General features: G+C 48.7%; 1 protein-coding gene across 4 annotated transcripts in view; it reads right to left on the reverse strand.

The window, feature by feature from the left end:
• Positions 1–18,729, reverse strand: part of LOC147095740 (ras/Rap GTPase-activating protein SynGAP-like) — a 756,836-nt gene that overhangs the window by 67,377 nt on the left and 670,730 nt on the right. For 3 of the 4 annotated variants that reach the window (XR_015074821.1, XR_015074822.1, XM_085974794.1), the window contains 6 exons: positions 16,933–17,169; positions 14,392–14,593; positions 6,581–6,762; positions 4,011–4,866; positions 1,917–2,087; positions 499–716 (listed from right to left, as the gene is read on the reverse strand). Coding sequence is in view for 2 of the 4 variants with exons in the window: in XM_085974794.1 (XP_085830920.1) it covers positions 499–716; positions 1,917–2,087; positions 4,011–4,866; positions 6,581–6,762; positions 14,392–14,593; positions 16,933–17,169 (1,866 nt within the window). In the remaining 2 variants the exon portion in view is untranslated. The remainder of the gene's footprint in view (positions 1–498; positions 717–1,916; positions 2,088–4,010; positions 4,867–6,580; positions 6,763–14,391; positions 14,594–16,932; positions 17,170–18,729) is intronic. The other variant, XM_085974793.1, reaches the window with a different exon arrangement.

An 18,729-nucleotide genomic window follows, 5' to 3' on the forward strand; every position in this document is an offset into this window, starting at 1 on the left:
TGGGGAATCGGGAGGTGAGCCATTCGCCTCACTGACCTTCTCTAGAAGCCATGGCATTTATGTGGCTGGTCCAGTTGAGTTTCTGCTCAATGTGGTAACCCCTAGGATTATTAGTCCAGTCCTCTGGGTTATTGGTCCAGTAACATAACCACTACACTACCACACCCGGCTTGTATTGAGTGTTGTTGGAGCTGCACCCATCCAGGCAACTGGAGAGTGTGCCATCACACTCCTGACTTGTGCCTTGTAAGTGGTGGAGAGAGGCTTTGAGGGAGTCAGGAGGTGAGCCATTCGCCCTACAATACCCAGCCTCTGACCTGCTTTGGTAGCCAGGGCATTTATGTGGATGGTCTAGTTGCGTTTCTGGTCCATGTGACCCCCCCCTCGCCCCAGGATGTTGATGGCGAGGGGACTCGGCAGCGGTAATGCTATTGAATGTCACTAGTCCTAAAGATTTTCCGGCCAAGCCGGCAGTTGGGTCGGCACTCCGCCGTTTACCTGTTGATAATGCCTTTGATCTGGCTGTCCTTCTCCTCCTGCTGCCGGCGCAGACGGGTCTCGCTCTCGTCCAAGCGCGACTGGTACTCCCGCAGGATCTTCCCAGTCTGCTCCTCCTGCGACATCAGACGCCGCTCGTACTCCTCCAGCTTGCGGTTTGACATCTGCAGCCGCTCCTTCAGGGAAAGGATCTCTTCCTCATACTGGGTCTGTTGCCCCTGGGAAAATGGATCACAGGGGGAATCGATTACACGTAACCCGTCACACTGCGACACGGAGGTCATTAGCACTCGCCTTCCCAGCCACCGCGTGGCATGGAGCCTGACCATTTTTAAATGGGGAGCCTTTGAGAGCCGTGACTTGCGGGGTTTAGCCTCAGTTGTTCCTGAGGCATGTTGCCAGGATGAAAACAAAATGGCGGCAAGTCCCCTCCTTCAGGAGTTGCCTGACGGCCGACCTCCGAAGATGGATGACGAGGTCCCCCGCCAGCCGCAGTGCCACCTCCTTTAGGAACCAACTTGAAGCGGCTGGGAGCTCCTGAGAATGGCATGGGAGAGTACCTGTTTGTCGAGCACACATTAGGGGAATGATTCCCTATCCTTCAGCATTGATTTGAATCTGTACATAATGTTGAGGGACCTCCAACTTAAATATGAAGTGTGACTAAGACTTGTGGCTGAAACCTGTTAACAAGCTCTTAATAAGATACAAAGAGTCTTTTCTTTACTGTATAAAAATAACTTTCCTGGTAAAATTCGCCAAGTACAATAGTTTTGGGAACACTGTGGCCTAGAAATTTGCTGACGCTGCCCCATTTTAACGCCTGTATTACACCAAAGTGTCCACTATGGATTTTGGTATCGGCATCAAAAGAGGCATCCAGGGCCCACTCTTGAAACGGGCATTTAAAAATACTTACCTAAATGTGGGGTCGGGAGGTGCAAGAGTGCTCCTCCCGACCCCACATTAAAACCACTGGCCACTGCTAGCCACCGTTCATCCCCCTCTCCCAGTTGCTCCGTCGACCACTCCTCTCCTGGTTGCCCCACCCTCTCTTGGTCACCTCCCTTTTTGATCGTTCCAATCTCAGTTTCCCCCTCTCGATCCCTCCCCTCTCCCGGCCTCCTCCCCGTCGATCGCTCCCCTCTCCCGGTCTCCCCCTTGTTGATCGCCTCACTCTCGATCACCACCCTCCCCGCCCCCGCTTCTCGTATGATCTACCAGTGAAGCAACAACCCCAAATTCAAATGGCGAACTGCCTAGGGATGCCCAAGAGTTATCCGCAGCTCGCCGGTCTGATGTTAAAGAGATCAAGGACCCATTATGGGGTGGGCCTCAGGCAAACAGGCCTCTAATTTCAGCCCTCCTCTAACTCCCCTAAACACCAACACCCCTTGCCAACACTGCTCCATTTTCACCTTGTCGAGCCTGCTCTCATCCATCGACTTGGAGTATTCCCGCAATTTGTACTCTTCCCGTTCCAGGTGCGAGCTTTCGATGTCCGCAGAAAGGTGAGTCATGTTGGTCACCCAGGCGACGGTGCGCTCTGAAGGGGTGACGGGGTGAAGGGTCGAGGGTGAATGGGAGGCCTGAGGGACAGAAGCAGACGGCATTTATGAATAACCCACGCTGACTTAAAAGCTAAAATGCCTCCAACACATGGCACAGCGTTGCCCATTTTTCTTCGCTCCTCTGCCTTGGCTTTCTTTCCTTGAGTAATAAAGGGCGGGATAGCCAGTGCGACGCTCAGCACCAAACTTCGGGGCTTTGAGATTCCTGGACCAGGAACGACATCGTGGCAGCGCAACCGGCAGAAAAGTGGAGATGGGTGGGGGGATGGAGGGTAGGGACCTGGTTCCGCTGGGTCCCTAGCACTTTTTCCCTGCATTGGGAATTCAATTGAAAGGGAAGGTGGCCGCTTCCTGTCCCCTCCGGTCCAATGTCATTGGAAGAGATACGGTGGCATAGTGGTTATGTTACTGGACTGGTAATCCAGAGACCTGGACTAAAGATCTGGAGACATGAGGTGAGGGGAGAGGAGGTGGGGAGGGGAGGGGAGAGGTGGGGAGTGGGGTGTTGGTAGTATACCGTTTCCACTGGCAGGAGGGACGGTAACCAGAAGTCACAGATTTCAGGTAATTGGCAAAAGAACCAGAGGGGAAGAAGAGAATTGTTTTTACGCAGTGAGTTGTCATGATCTGGTATGCACCTGAAAGGGTAGATACAGAGAAAATATTTCCTCTGGTGGGGAAATCGAGGAGAAAGGGAACATAATCTTAAAATTAGAGCCGGGCCGTTCAGGGGCGAAATCAGGAAGTATTTTTTGCACACAAAGGGAAGTAGAAATCTGGTACTCTAGAAGCTAGACATAGAGAAGATGTTTCCACTTGTGAGGAGAGTCCAAAACTAGGGGACTTAAATATAAGATAGTCACTGATAAGGATCCCAAATCCCCACTTGCCTGATAAGGAATTCAGGAGAAACGTCTTTACTCAAGAGAGTTGTGAGAATGTGGAACTAGCTATCGCAAGGAATGATTGAGGCCAATAACATTGATGAATTTAAGAGGAAGCTCGAGAAGTACATGAGGGCGAGAGAAATGGAAGGATATGCTGATAGGATTAGATGCAGTAGAATGGGAGGAGGCTCATGTGGAGCATAATCACCAGAATAGACCTGTTGGGCTGAATGGCCTGTTTCAGTGCTCTTAATTCTCTCTAATTCAATGTAATGTAAAAAACCTGTGGATACTGGGGGTCAATTGGAGCTTTCAAGATGAGAGTGATAGATTTTTGTTAGGAGCGAAGGTGGGTAAATGAAGTTGAGGTACAGACCAGCCATGGCCTTCTCCTGTTCCTATGTATTGTGAAGCATAAAGCATCATGACTGTATGGGACAGGCTGAATAGACCATCTGATCTCTTCCTGTCCGACACATTTCTTGTGTTCGTATATACACGGGGTGGGTGTCCGCCAGGAACAGTATATTTAAAAGTAAGAAAGACTTGTCGTCTGTCACAACCTCAGGATGCCCCAAAGCGCTTTACAGCCAATGAAGTACGTTTGAAGTGTAGTCACTGTTGTAATGTAGGAAACGCGACCATCAATTTACACACAGCAAGGTCCCACAAATAGCAATGAGATAATGACCAGATAATCTGTTTTTTAGTGATGTTAGTTGAGGGATAAATATTGGCCCAGAACTCCCTTGTTCTACTTCAAAATAGTGCCATGAGATCTTTTACGTCCACCTGAGAGGGCAGACAGGGCCTCGGTTTAACGTCACATCTGAAAGACGGCACCTCCAATGGTGCAGCACTCCCTCAGTACTGTGTCAGCCTAGAGCATGTGCTCAAGTCTCTGGAGTGGGACTTGAACCCACAACCATCTGACTCAGAAGCGAGAGTGCTACCCCCTGAGCCAAGGCCGGCAATGGACAGCATAAGCAACCTTCCCTCCCCACATTGTTTCTGGATAAATGGGAGCACGTATCGGTCGCCCCGGGAAACCTACCTGTTTGGTGATGGCGGATTTCGGAGCCGGAGCATCGCTTTTGGCCATGATCGACTGCTGCCGCACCTTGGGGCCGTGGACCGGCTCGGCGGGTGACTGCAGCAGGTTGGCACTGGGCGGTCGGGGTCGCTGGGCCGCGCTGACCGTTAGCTGCTGTGTCTTTCCTCGGACGAGAGGGGGAGGGGGAGGTGGCGGCTGGTCTATCCTCCTCTGGGGGCCGATGTTGGCTGGGGGTGTCGACAGCATGTGCTGGAGGTTGTCGGTCAGCGAGAGCTGCCGGCGGCTGAACTCGCTGTTCTGCCGAGCGAACTCGTCACTGTAGCTGTGGCTGTGGAAGATTTGCTTGTTGGCAGACAGGTCCTCGCTCTTGCTGTAACCATGGTAACCCAAGAGGCCGGCGCCGGGCTCGGCGGGAGTCCGTAATGAGGCAGGCCCGTCCGAGGTCATGTTGAACAGGGGGTTCTGAAAGGACAAGGGGACTCGCAGCTGCCCGTGTAATCCGTCTGTGGTGATGCCCATTTGTCCCAACCGCAGGCCTCCCGACACGCTCGACCCGCTGCCCTGCGACAGCCGGCTAGGCCTGAGGCCTACTGTAGTCCCGATTGAGGCCTGACTGCTGTTTAGCATGTCCCCAACTGTCTGGAGGTTACTTATGCTGTTCATACTCCTGCTGTCCTGCAGATCCATCATGGAGATACTCTTGTTCGTGGTCATCATTTTGGGATCGGGTTCGGTGATGTCGGAGCTGCTCGTGCAGTACGCTGGGGAGGAGCGCGCAAGCGGAGGCCTCGTCACGTAAAAGACGTCCTTTCCCTTTTCCTTGGTCGGAGAAGGTAGCCTGGTCATATCGATTGAGCTGTTAATAGAAGAAGAATGACAGGACTAAATTAAAACAGAACATTGTGTTCTACTCTCACTCATTCCCTCTCAGGGCCTCAAAACTGTGGAACACCACCTCGCATCCCTTCACCTTTCCACCTTCCACTCTCTGTAAACTTGAACTCATCCAATACCCTGCTACCTGTATCCTAACCCACACCAAGTCCCGTTCACCCATCACCCCCTGCGCTCGCTGACCAACATCGGTTCCCGGTCCAGCAACGACTTAATTTGAAAATTCTCACTCGTGTTCAAATCCCTCCACAGCCTCGCCCCTCCCCATCTCTGTAACTTCCTCCAGCCCTCCACCCCTCCAAGAACTCTAAGTTGCTCCAATTCTGGCCTCATGTGCATCCCTGACTTCCTTCGTTCCACCATTGGCGGCTGTGCCTTCAGCTGTCCAGACCTTAAGCTCTGGAATTCCCTCCCTAAGCCTCTCTGCCTCTCCACCTCTCCTCCTTTAAGACTCTCCTTGAAACATACCTCTTTGACCAAGCTTTTGGTCACCTGTCCTAATGTCTCCTTATGTGTATCGGTGTCAAATTTTGTCTGATAACGCTCCTGTGAAGTGCCTTGGAACGTTTTACTACATTAAAAGCGCTATATAAGTACAAGTTGTTGTCGCTGTTGACATTGCTTCCTCCTACAATGTATTGGCTTGTAAAACCTGAACTTGGTGTCTTCTAGCCCATAAATCTCAATCTGCATCAGCTTCTTTTCCACATCTTTGCAAACTTGCTGCGTGTCCTGCAGTATGGGCTTCGATTCCTTCACCTGGGCTTCTTAGCAAGGTAAGCTGGCCGTAAACTGTTACTGCGGATATTCATCATTGGAAATGGCAAGCGTCTCTTTGAGAATGAAATTCAAATGTCATATCCATGACGCGTTAAAAGTGCAAGCTCCCCTGCCCCCATTTATCTATTCCCAATATAAACGTGGTCGGTTAAAAAAGCCACAACTGAAATCCATTGCCCATAATTGGCGAAGTAACTCAGCTATGCTGCAAGGATTTCTCACAGTGCTGCAGTAGAGATGTTTGGGCTAAGAAATATTGCTGGGACAGTGTGATCAGATATTTACACTGTATCTAACCTGTGCTGTACCTGCCCTGGGAGTGTTTGATGGGACAGTGTAGAGGGAGCTTTACTCTGTATCTAACCCGTGCTGTACCTGCCCTGGGAGTGTTTGATGGGACAGTGTAGAGGGAGCTTTACACTGTATCTAACCCGTGCTGTACCTGCCCTGGGAGTGTTTGATGGGACAGTGTAGAGGGAGCTTTACTCTGTATCTAACCCGTGCTGTACCTGCCCTGGGAGTGTTTGATGGGACAGTGTAGAGGGAGATTTACTCTGTATCTAACCCGTGCTGTACCTGCCCTGGGAATGTTTGATGGGACAGTGTAGAGGGAGCTTTACTCTGTATCTAACCCGTGCTGTACCTGCCCTGGGAGTGTTTGATGGGACAGTGTAGAGGGAGCTTTACTCTGTATCTAACCCGTGCTGTACCTGCCCTGGGAGTGTTTGATGGGACAGTGCAGAGGAAGCTTTACTCTGTATCTAACCCGTGCTGTACCAACCCTGGGAGTGTTTGATGTGACAGTGCAGAGGGAGCTTTTCTTTGTATCTAACTCGTGCTGTACTGACCTGGGAGCGCTTGTGCGGTAAAATGGGTCACTTCCCTTCCACCCTCACCTGTTCAGATCTTTAACTGTGTACTTTTGAAGGTCAGATGAAATGCCACGGTTGATGTTGGGCCCGGAAGTGTAGCGTTCCGCTATGTGGCTGGACTGTCGCTGTACATGCGATGGGTTTCTCAACGCTCCACTTATGTCATTGAGCAGGCGGGGGAGGGGACCCAGTTTCAGCACAGCTTCCTGCAAGGCATAGGAATGGTATTTTTAGCTAGTGTGAACTACATACACCAATTCACAATTACTTTTACTGTTTGAAACTGCTCTCAGTATAGGGCAATCACAATACAATGAGGGAGCCCAATGGACCCATCCACTTCCCATTCACTCCACAAATACAAAATCCCAATGGACCCATCCACTCCCCATTCACTCCACATGTACAGCATGTCAATGGACCCAACCACTCCCCATTCACTCCACATGTACAGAATGTCAATGGACCCAACCACTCCCCATTCACTCCACATGTACAGAATGTCAGTGGACCCAACCACTCCCCATTCACTCCACATGTACAGAATGTCACTGGACCCAACCACTCCCCATTCACTCCACATGTACAGCATGTCAATGGACCCAACCACTCCCCATTCACTCCACATGTACAGAATGTCAATGGACCCAACCACTCCCCATTCACTCCACATGTACAGAATGTCAATGGACCCAACCACTCCACAAATACAAAATCCCAATGGACCCAACCACTCCCCATTCACTCCACATGTACAGAATGTCAGTGGACCCAACCACTCCCCATTCACTCCACATGTACAGAATGTCAATGGACCCAACCACTCCCCATTCACTCCACATGTACAGAATGTCAATGGACCCAACCACTCCACATGTACAGCATGTCAATGGACCCAACCACTCCCCATTCACTCCACAAATACAAAATCCCAATGGACCCAACCACTCCCCATTCACTCCACATGTACAGAATGTCAGTGGACCCAACCACTCCCCATTCACTCCACATGTACAGAATGTCAATGGACCCAACCACTCCCCATTCACTCCACATGTACAGAATGTCAATGGACCCAACCACTCCCCATTCACTCCACAAATACAAAATCCCAATGGACCCAACCACTCCCCATTCACTCCACATGTACAGAATGTCAGTGGACCCAACCACTCCCCATTCACTCCACATGTACAGAATGTCAATGGACCCAACCACTCCCCATTCACTCCACATGTACAGAATGTCAATGGACCCAACCACTCCACATTCACTCCACATGTACAGAATGTCAGTGGACCCAACCACTCCCCATTCACTCCACATGTACAGAATGTCAGTGGACCCAACCACTCCCCATTCACTCCACATGTACAGAATGTCAATGGACCCAACCACTCCCCATTCACTCCACATGTACAGAATGTCAGTGGACCCAACCACTCCCCATTCACTCCACATGTACAGAATGTCAGTGGACCCAACCACTCCGCATTCACTCCACATGTACAGAATGTCAATGGACCCAACCACTCCCCATTCACTCCACATGTACAGAATGTCAATGGACCCAACCACTCCCCATTCACTCCACATGTACAGAATGTCAGTGGACCCAACCACTCTGCATTCACTCCACATGTACAGAATGTCAGTGGACCCAACCACTCCCCATTCACTCCACATGTACAGAATGTCAATGGACCCAACCACTCCCCATTCACTCCACATGTACAGAATGTCAATGGACCCAACCACTCCCCATTCACTCCACATGTACAGAATGTCAGTGGACCCAACCACTCCCCATGTACAGAATGTCAGTGGACCCAATTGTTGTGTATGTACCTTTAAGAGAATAACTGGTCTCAGACTGCAGTACCGGCAGTGACCACCCCTGTATAAAAGGCGCTAGTGAGCCTCTGTTGTTTCAGTTTCACTATTGACTTCCATCAGTAAAGACTTATTTTGTTCCACTCCTGCTGTCCGTGTCTCAATCATTCACGGACGTAATACTGGCGACGAGCAGATACGAACCTACCTACAGTCTGCACCACCTCCTGGGATCCATTCCTACAGCGAAGTGAGCAGAGGTCGAGGCCAGAAAGAAAAGAAAGTAAGAGGCGTTAGAAACGGGCGTCGACCGTGGGCATCCGCCCTGTGTTGCAGAGTTGAAGATTGCTGGAGAAGCTGTCGGATGCGGGGCCTGGTTCCTGTCGACGGTGCTTCAGCTAATCGGGCTGGTGGCAGGTAGTGCACTGATCCTTCCTGGGCTGCGGCGGTCGCGAACTCGAGCAGGTGGTTTGCAACGGGGCCGAGCAGCGTTGTCGGGAAGAGAGAGGGTGGAGCACACAGGGCGCGGCCGGTGCTACGAAGCCGGGCTGCGTATAGACCCGCGAAGAGGGAGGCAAGAGTCCCACAGGGTTGTTCCATGACGGGAAAATAATATTTAAAAAAAATATTAAACGCGCAAGAAACCGTGGAAAGCAGCGCTAACAACAGCGGGGAAGAAGGCAAAGCGCGGGAGGCGCCATCTTAATCAGCGGGGAAGAAGGCAAAGCGCGGGAGGCGCCATTTTGTTAAATCGGGGAAGAAGGCAAAGCGCGGGAGGCGCCATTTTAGATTTGCAAGATGCCGAAGACTGGCTGTATCATTGCTTTTGATAATACAAGAGAGGACTGGACCACGTATGTGGAAAGAGTCGAGGTATATTTCGAGGCAAACGAAATAGCGGAGGAGAAAAAGGCATCGATATTGCTAAACTTAATGGGCGCTAGAACGTACGGCCTATTGCGGGACCTGATTACTCCAGCCAAACCGAAGGCGAAGAGTTTTAACGAAATTGTTGCTGTCCTACAGGAACACCTAAACCCTGCACCGCTGTTGATAGCAGAAAGATTTAAATTCCACAGGAGAACTCAGCACAAAGATGAGAGCAATGCTGAGTATCTTACGGAACTACGCAAGCTATCAAAGCACTGCCAGTTCGGAGCAAGACTGGCAGATACCCTGCGGGACAAATTTGTCTGTGGACACCTGAGTGAAGGAACACAGAAGAAGTTACTCTCAGAGAAAGAGCTGACACTAGATAAGGCTTTCAGCGTGGCAGTATCATATGAAACAGCAGCCAGGGGAGCTGCAGAAATTCAACAAAAACCACAGGAATACGGCACCCACGAAATGACACGGGGATTGGAAAATGTTATCGCTGCGGCAGAACTAACCATGACCAGAAGGACTGCTAGTCCAAAGACAAAATATGCAGGCAATGCGGGAAGATGGGACACATTGCACGAGTTTGCAGGTCTGGGAAGAAGACCAGTGACAACAAAAAGGCTACTAAGGAACCGTACAAGAAAGTACAAAAGATGACGGACAGTAGTTCCGAAGACCAGATGAGCGATAGTGAATCCGGGAACAGGAGACTAAGCTGTCTCAAACTTCACAATGTAATCGCAAAAGAGGATCACCGAACCATTTGGGTCACCCTCACGATAGCAGGGTCCCAAGTTAAAATGGAATTGGATACAGGATCAGCGCTAACCGTCATGAATCGACGAGACTACGAGCGGCTATTTTCACACATACCCTTGAGAGAGACATCCATCGTCTTGACGACGTATACGGGGCAAAAAGTATACCCCAGAGGAAAAATAAGGGTGCCTGTCGAATACAACGGCAAGAAAATACGGAAATTGTATCTCTACATACTGCCAAATGGTGGACCACCGTTATTGGTACAGGAATGGATCAGGAAGATAAACTTAGATTGGCACTCCATTCATGCAATGACGGTGGACGGTAAAAAAGATGAAGACGTCACTCCTGGACGATTGTCAACAATCTTAGCTAACGCCAAAGAGGTATTTCAACAAGAACTGGGCACGCTTAAAGGCGTAACCGCCTCGATAAAAATGGAAGCGAATGCAGTTCCCAAGTTTTTCAAAGCAAGACCGGTACCATATGCAATTCGCCCAGCCGTCGAGGCAGAGCTGGAGAATCTGGAGAAGGCGGACGTGTTGTCTAAGGTCGACTGGAGCGAGTGGGCGACACCCATCGTTCTTGTCATGAAGAAAACGTTAAGCAATAAGTCCAGGGAGCCAAGGAAGATTCGCATCTGTGGGGATTTCAAGGTGACGGTGAACCCAGTCCTTCACACAGTACAATATCCTCTTCCAAGGATAGAAGACATCTTCGCCTCACTGTCTGGAGGGAAATGTTTTACAAAAATTGACCTAGCACAAGCATATTTGCAGATGGAGGTTGAAGAGTCCTCCAGGAAGTATCTCACGATAAACACTCACAAAGGTCTTTACCGGTATCATCGATTGGTATTCGGAGTAGCATCGGCTCCGGCGATATGGCAAAGAGCGATGGAACAAGTCCTGCAAGGGATTCCGGGGACTCAGTGTTACCTGGACGACATCCTTGTGACAGGTGAAGATGACAGTGAACACCTTAACAACCTAGAACAGGTGCTCACTAGACTACGGGAACATGGGCTGCGAGCCAACCGCCCCAAGTGCGAATTTTTTAAGAAACAGATATCGTATTGTGGCCACGTGATTGATGAAGAGGGGTTACATAAGTCCCCTGACAAAATTGAAGCGGTTGTTAAGGCCCCAGCGCCTGAAAATGTGTCGCAACTGAGGTCATTCCTCGGGTTGGTGAATTACTATCATAAGTTTTTGCCGAATTTGTCGACAATTCTGCACCCACTGAACACCCTGCTACGGACGGGGGTAGCATAGAAATGGGGCGATGATTGTAAGCGGGCCTTTCAGAAGAGTAAGGACTTAATCACTTCAAGGGAAGTATTGGCTCACTACAACCCAGCACTGCCGATCAGACTGGCGTGTGATGCGTCTCCCTACGGCATTGGGGCGGTGTGGTAAACCACTATTAACCTGTACATACCTGTGTGGTAAACCACTGTTAACCCTGTACAAGTCCAGGCATGTCTCAGCCCCTGGCTCCACCCCTAAGCCCGGGTATAAAGGTGACTCACCACCCTTCCCCCGGGAGCTCTTAGGATGGATTCACTAGCAGAGGCATGCTCTAGTTCTTAGTCAATAAAAGCCTACTTCATATAAGTCCATTTCATAGTCTTTGGTATTGTTGATAGCGCATCAGGCGGTACTGTCACATAAATTCCTTGATGGTTTAGAGAGGCCGATAGCTTTTGCGTCACGCTCGTTAACTTCTGCCGAGCGTAACTACGCCCAGATTGACAGAGAGGCCCTCAGCCTAGTGTGGGGGGTGAAGAAGTTCAATCACTACCTGCACGGTCAAAAATTTACTCTACTAACCGATCATCAACCTCTTGTCTCCATTTTCAACCCTCAGAAGGGCGTACCGATAATGACAGCACAACGGCTGCAGAGATGGTCCCTTTTCCTAGGGGCACACCAATATGACATCGAGTACAAAGGAACTAAACAGCATGGAAATGCTGATGGATTGTCACGCCTACCGTTGCCGACGGTGGAAGAAGAAGACCTTGCAGTGGATCCAATGGAGTTATTCCACTCGACCATGGTCGAATGTCTCCCTGTGACGAATGCAAACATAGAAAAGGAAACACGGAATGACCCGACACTATCACGGGTCTATGATTTAACGGTGAAGGGATGGCCAGCTCATGGCGAACCACTGCTGCCAGCATTCTCGCCGAGAAGAGAACAGCTGTCAGTGTGCAGAGGAACCTTGATGTGTGGATCCAGAGTAGTAATTCCACCTAAGTTGACGGATAGAGTGCTCAATGAGCTTCATGAGGGTCATCTGGGTGGGGTAAAAATGAAGAACTTAGCCAGAGCGTTTGTGTGGTGGCCGGGAATCGATAGAGAAATCGAAGAGATGACCAAGAGCTGTGCAGGATGCCAGAAGGTCCAAAACGCCCCACCACAAGCTCCTCTGCATCCATGGGAGTGGCCCTCATCTCCATGGCAAAGGGTGCACATTGATTTTGCTGGTCCCTTCATGGACTCGATGTTTTTAATTGCGGTGGATGCACATTCAAAGTGGCCAGAGGTAATAAAAATGTCCTCAACCACCACGGAAAAAACTATCGCAGTTTTACGAACCATATTCGCCAGGAATGGGCTGCCTGAACAGATTTGCTCTGACAATGGACCACAGTTTGTGTCTGAAGAGTTCCGGAGGTTCTTAAAGAACAATGGTGTTAAGCATTACACATCCGCCCCATATCATCCAGCCACTAATGGATTGGCCGAGAGGTTTGTCCAAACATTCAAGAAGGCTATCAAGGCAATGTGTAATGAAGATATACCCCTACAACACAAGGTGGACAACTTCTTGTTTGCCTACCGGAATGCGACACATGCGGTTACCAACCAAACTCCAGCCATGATGTTCTTCAATCGAAGACTACGATGCCGCTTGGATTTGGTTAAGCCAAACGTCCGAAGAGATGTGGAGAACAGGCAGTTTCAGAATATGAATGAAAGGCCGACCAGGAGTTTTAAGATAGGTCAACCAGTTTTGGCCCAGGACTACCGCACAGAGAAATGGCAGCCAGGAACGATTTGTACACGACAAGGACCTCTCATGTATACCGTGGACGTTGGGGAGAGCATTGTAAGACGCCATGCTGACCAGATTCTAGAGTCACTGGAAAACGTCAACTCCACACCACGATCTGATACACCTGGTAATGAAATCGACGTTCCAATTGCAGCTACCGCAGAACCGGTAATATTGGAAGCAGATGAACCAAACAACGACATTGATCCCGACTCAACATTGCCAGAAGAACCTGATACCCCAAAGAGGCGTTATCCAGACAGAATCAGGAAGCCTCCTCAAAGACTGAACTTATAATTGCTTAAACTTAACCAATGTATCTAGCAACAGTAATTGTGATTGTAATTAGTTATCATTTAGTTGTTAAATGAATGTTATGTACTGTTTATCTAAAAGGGGAGGAATTGTTGTGTATGTACCTTTAAGAGAATAACTGGTCTCAGACTGCAGTACCGGCAGTGACCACCCCTGTATAAAAGGCGCTAGTGAGCCTCTGTTGTTTCAGTTTCACTATTGACTTCCATCAGTAAAGACTTATTTTGTTCCACTCCTGCTGTCCGTGTCTCAATCATTCACGGACGTAATACCAACCACTCCCCATTCACTCCACATGTACAGAATGTCAATGGACCCAACCACTCCCCATTCACTCCACATGTACAGAATGTCAATGGACCCAACCACTCCCCATTCACTCCACATGTACAGAATGTCAGTGGACCCAACCACTCCCCATTCACTCCACATGTACAGAATGTCAGTGGACCCAACCACTCCCCATTCACTCCACATGTACAGAATGTCAGTGGACCCAACCACTCCCCATTCACTCCACATGTACAGAATGTCAATGGACCCAACCACTCCCCATTCACTCCACATGTACAGAATGTCAGTGGACCCAACCACTCCCCATTCACTCCACATGTACAGAATGTCAGTGGACCCAACCACTCCCCATTCACTCCACATGTACAGAATGTCAGTGGACCCAACCACTCCCCATTCACTCCACATGTACAGAATGTCAATGGACCCAACCACTCCCTATTCACTCCAAATATACAAAATCCCAGTCACTCCACAGGGACAGGATCCCAATAGACCCAAACATATCCCATTCACCCTCCATAAAAAGAACGCTAATGGATCCAACCACTAACATCCACAGGCCCAATGGAACCAACCAACTTCCCATTGACCCCATTACACACACATTTCCCATCAACTTCCTTTTCTTCGCATTCCCTAAAGTCCCACTGAACCTGTCTGAGTGAGTTTTAGCACTTCACCTTGCTGAGCTGAGGCAGCACCTCCCACAGGAGGGAGTGCAGCGTGGAGAGCTCTCGGCCCAGGTCAATGTAGCCCTCAAAGCTGGCCGCATTGGTCACCGTGTCTGGATTAGAGATCTCCATCAGGAACTGCTGCATGCTGCCCCACTCGAGCTCCAGAAATTCATTCATGAACGACATGTAGTCCTCCTTGCTGCCGAATCTAAACACAAGGAGGTGGAAGAAAAGCAGCACAATAGCAACACAAGCTACTTCAGTTCATTTCTAATTTGTCTCCCCAACAAATAAAAAAAACATACATCACATCTGTAGTTATAGGTGTACAAGGTAGAATAACCACAGTAAGCATTTAAAATATATATCCACATATCAGTACTCATTCTGCAATGGCCACGAGATTTTGAATACTATAGGGAACTAATGATCACTAATTAATAACCACATTTTAGGAAGGATGTCCAGGCCTGGGAGAGGGTGCAGAGGAGATTTACTAGAATGGTACCAGGGTTGAGGGACTTCAGTTATGTGGAGAGACTGAGATTGTTCTCCTTAGAGCAGAGAAGGTTAAGGGGAGATTTGATAAAGGTGTTCAAAATCATGAAGGGTTTTCATAGGTTAAATAAGGAGAAACTGTTTCCAGTGGCAGAGGGGTCGATAACCAGAGGACACAGATTTAAGGTAATTGGCAATTGAACCAGAGGCGACATGAGGAGAAAGTAATTCACGCAGCGAGTTGTGATCTGGAATGCTCTGCCTGAAAGGGTAAAAGAAGCAGATTCAGTAATAACTTTCAAAAGAGAATTGGATGAATACTTAAAAAGGAAACATTTTGCAGGGCTATGGGGAGAGAGCAGGGGAACGGGACTAATTGGATCGCTCTTTCAAAGAGCCAGCACAGGCACAATGTGCTGTACCATTCTATGATTCTATAAGAACTATTGTAAGCTTTTAAAATATTGGCCCAGAAATTCGGGTCCCAACGCGCGAGTACGGACGGAGTACCCATGCGTGGACCCGATGGAAGTGCCGGTTTCTTGCATGCACTGCGCATGCGCGGGAAACCGGCATTTCCGAACCTCTGAACGAAGGGGTTCAGAGGTCGAACGCGTGCACGCAGGAGTCTGCGCATTCGCGTTGAACTTCCTTTTTTACAGGTTTGCCCGTGCGTGAAGGCCTCAACTTTTTACAAATGAAAAAGCAGACGTAAGGACTTCATTTTAAAAGGTAAGTGGTCAATTAATTAAAATTAGAACATTTTTTCCACAGGTTTATTATTTTTAAAGACTTTACAGTAAGGTAAATGTATTTTTAGCCCCGATTTTTTTATTAAATTATTTTTTTCAAAATTTAAAATTATTGTTTAAAATAGTTTTTTAAAGTTATTTATAGTTCATTTAAGTAGTGCGATGTTTTTTAAAATTTTATTTCAAGTTTAAGTACTGTTTTGGGCGCCCGGAGTTTTCATGAGTTTGACAGTTCTTACTATCAAACTCATGAATGAACTTTTGCAACCTCCGATTGGTTGTCCAGTGCTCACGTGATCCCAGCCGACGCATCGAACTGACTACGCTGCTGGATCATGCAAGCACAGCGCGCTGGGAGCTGAACCGGGCCACTGACAGGAAATCCACGCTGGGCCAGGCTTCAGCTGTCGGCGCGTTAGGTAAGTGTAGGTCGGGGGCTTGCACCCGCGGGAAGCCCCCGACACCAATTTCTGGGCCATATAATCCACATATTAGTACTCATTCTGCAATGGCTATATGAGACTTTGAATGCGACAGAGGACTAATGACCACTCATGTGAGGGATGTCTGACGTGTAATAAACAACCCAAGATGTCCAAGGCCTGCACAACAAATGGTAGCAGCTAACCTCACCACTAAACGAGCTTACGTGTCAACAGCATACGCACAGAATGTGATGACATATGGGACCCACATTTGTCCTAGGTCATCAAACCTATAAAAATACAACACACTGGAGCTCCTGGGGGAACTTGAATCTAGTCTTGCTGAGGCTGACTTAAAGCAGTCAAGATGACATGTACTAAGGACTCCTCAGGGAAGTCGCAAACATGAGTATTGGTAGCTATATCTCATATACAGATTTAATAAAGAGTATTAGCTGGACATTTTTAGTGTTTCCTTGTCCTCATACTTGTTTTGAGATAAAGGATGTATGACAATATCCTATAATACCTCCACATAAGGTCAATAGGGATATATGACAATACCCTATATAAATCCAACAACATAGAGCATTGTTTTTACAGCAATATAATTAGTATTGAAAAGTAACCAAATAGTTAAAGGGATGATAAGCTACCAGTCCCTTTGGCCTTGGTTACGCAGTCAAAAGACACCCAGACCAGCACTGTTATTAAATTGCTACGAATTATATTGTTCCAGTAGGATTTCTAGTACAGGGTCACCACTAACACTTACCTCCCAACTCCCTTACACCAGCCCCACAGGCTACATTACCCACTGAGTGGGCTAGTGTTATGGGGAGCAGGGCTTCCTCGTGCCTGGAAGGACTTACTTGGTAAAGTTGGCCAGATTTTGAATGACTTTTGCTATAAGGGTCAAAGTTCGGGAGGTGCGGTCGTCCGGATACTCCTGCATCAGGTTAAAGAGGCTGGGAGACATGATAGCGGGGCAGAGGAAGCGGAGGAACAAGGAGGCGCTGATCAGGCGGTCGGCGATGTCTTCCCTGCCACGCTCGGCACAGCGATGCCTCCAGGAGGCGAAGACTTCCTTCAGCTCACGAGGAAAGACGCTGTTTAAAGTAGAGAGAGAGCAAAGGCAAAAAATTATAAAAGTCGGTCACCTTAACTGAGGACAAAGAGGCACTGTGTAGTTAGTGAAATGGAAGCCCTGTTAAATATCACGTTGCAGAGGGTTAAATATAAAAGCACCCTCAGGTGTTCAGCTCTCCTCTCTGAGTCAGCAGGTCTTTTTATGCAGCGACTTATGATCTGGAATGCACTGCCTGAAAGGGCGATGAAAGCACATTCAAAAGTAACTTTCAAAAGAGAATTGGATAAATATTTTAAGTGGAAAAAATGACAGGGCTATGAGGGAAGAGCACGACTAACTGGATAGCTCTTTCCAAGAGCTGGGACATGCATGATAGGCCGACTGGCCTCCTTATGTGCTGTACGATTCTGTTTGTAAATGACCTGTGTGGTCTGGTACTGGGCTACACAGACCTGGAAGGTTCCATGGTTCCATTCCCAGTTTGTGCTGAGTTAGCTGACCTCAATTGGAGTGATGATGGCCTGGGGTGAGGGTGGGGAAGAGAGGGGTTTCCAGTTGACCTCAGCACCCCTGGCCAGAGGGAGAAAAGTCAGCCAGAGTTCCCTTCCCGACTGCTATCGAGCTGCCCCAGCGAGGTAGCACACGTGTGGACGTTGGAATTGTCCGTGAGGCGGCCCGCAGTCAAATAGCTTGCCAACACTCAACTCTCCAGGCTAGCATAAAAGGACAGTTCTTTTGGCGAGGATCTGAAGTGCAGCGAACACCCACGGTGCTATACCCTGAGCGAGAGTTCGCGTTTCCAGAGAGTGACGAGAATCTGGAGAAGTCGACGAAGGTATTTTGTTTGATTCACTGAAATAAAACAAAACACACACACACACAACCAAAATGGTAAAATAGGAACACAATGAAATTTTATACTAATAGAATAAATCACACAGTAACTGCGACTTCAAGGTACAAATTATCAAGCTCAACAGTGAGGCCTCTTGTGTGAGGAACTCGTCCCAAGTTGTGTCGACTAAGTTCCCATGACCGACAAGCAAGACCCAGCAGTGAGATCTCAGCGATACAGTGCCCCCTTCCAAACTAGAGAAAGGAGAACTCTGTCCATTTGGCATTGTTGGATTTGAACTCCTAGAACTAAAGAAAATGCAGTGGGGTAGATTATCAACTTGTCATTAAGATGTAAAACTTCACATTGAATTACATAAAACGTACAGCAGAGAAACAGGCCATTCGACCCAACTGGTCTGTGCTGGTGTTTATGCTCCACACGAGCCCCATCCCACCCCTCTTCATCTCACCATATCAGCATATCCTTCTGTTCCTTTCTCCCTCATGTACCTATCTAGCTTCCCTTTAAACACATAGGTCTAGAAATTCAGTATCGCCACGTCTGGGGCGTTACAGCCGGGCGTTCGCTAAATTTAGCGCCTGGCGCAACTTAGAGCCACCTTTGCCGAAATTGAGTTGCATCGCCCCAAGAGGTTGTTGCTGCACTAAAGCAGGCGATGCACGACTATCATAAGGCGCTAAGCCGGCGAGCCGAGGCACTAACACCAAGGGTGGGCGCAGC

Source organism: Somniosus microcephalus, unplaced genomic scaffold (assembly GCF_052327205.1).
Source record: "Somniosus microcephalus isolate GS21.2 unplaced genomic scaffold, FLI_Smic_1.0 unresolved_chr1, whole genome shotgun sequence".
In the NCBI taxonomy this organism is placed as follows: domain Eukaryota; kingdom Metazoa; phylum Chordata; class Chondrichthyes; order Squaliformes; family Somniosidae; genus Somniosus; species Somniosus microcephalus.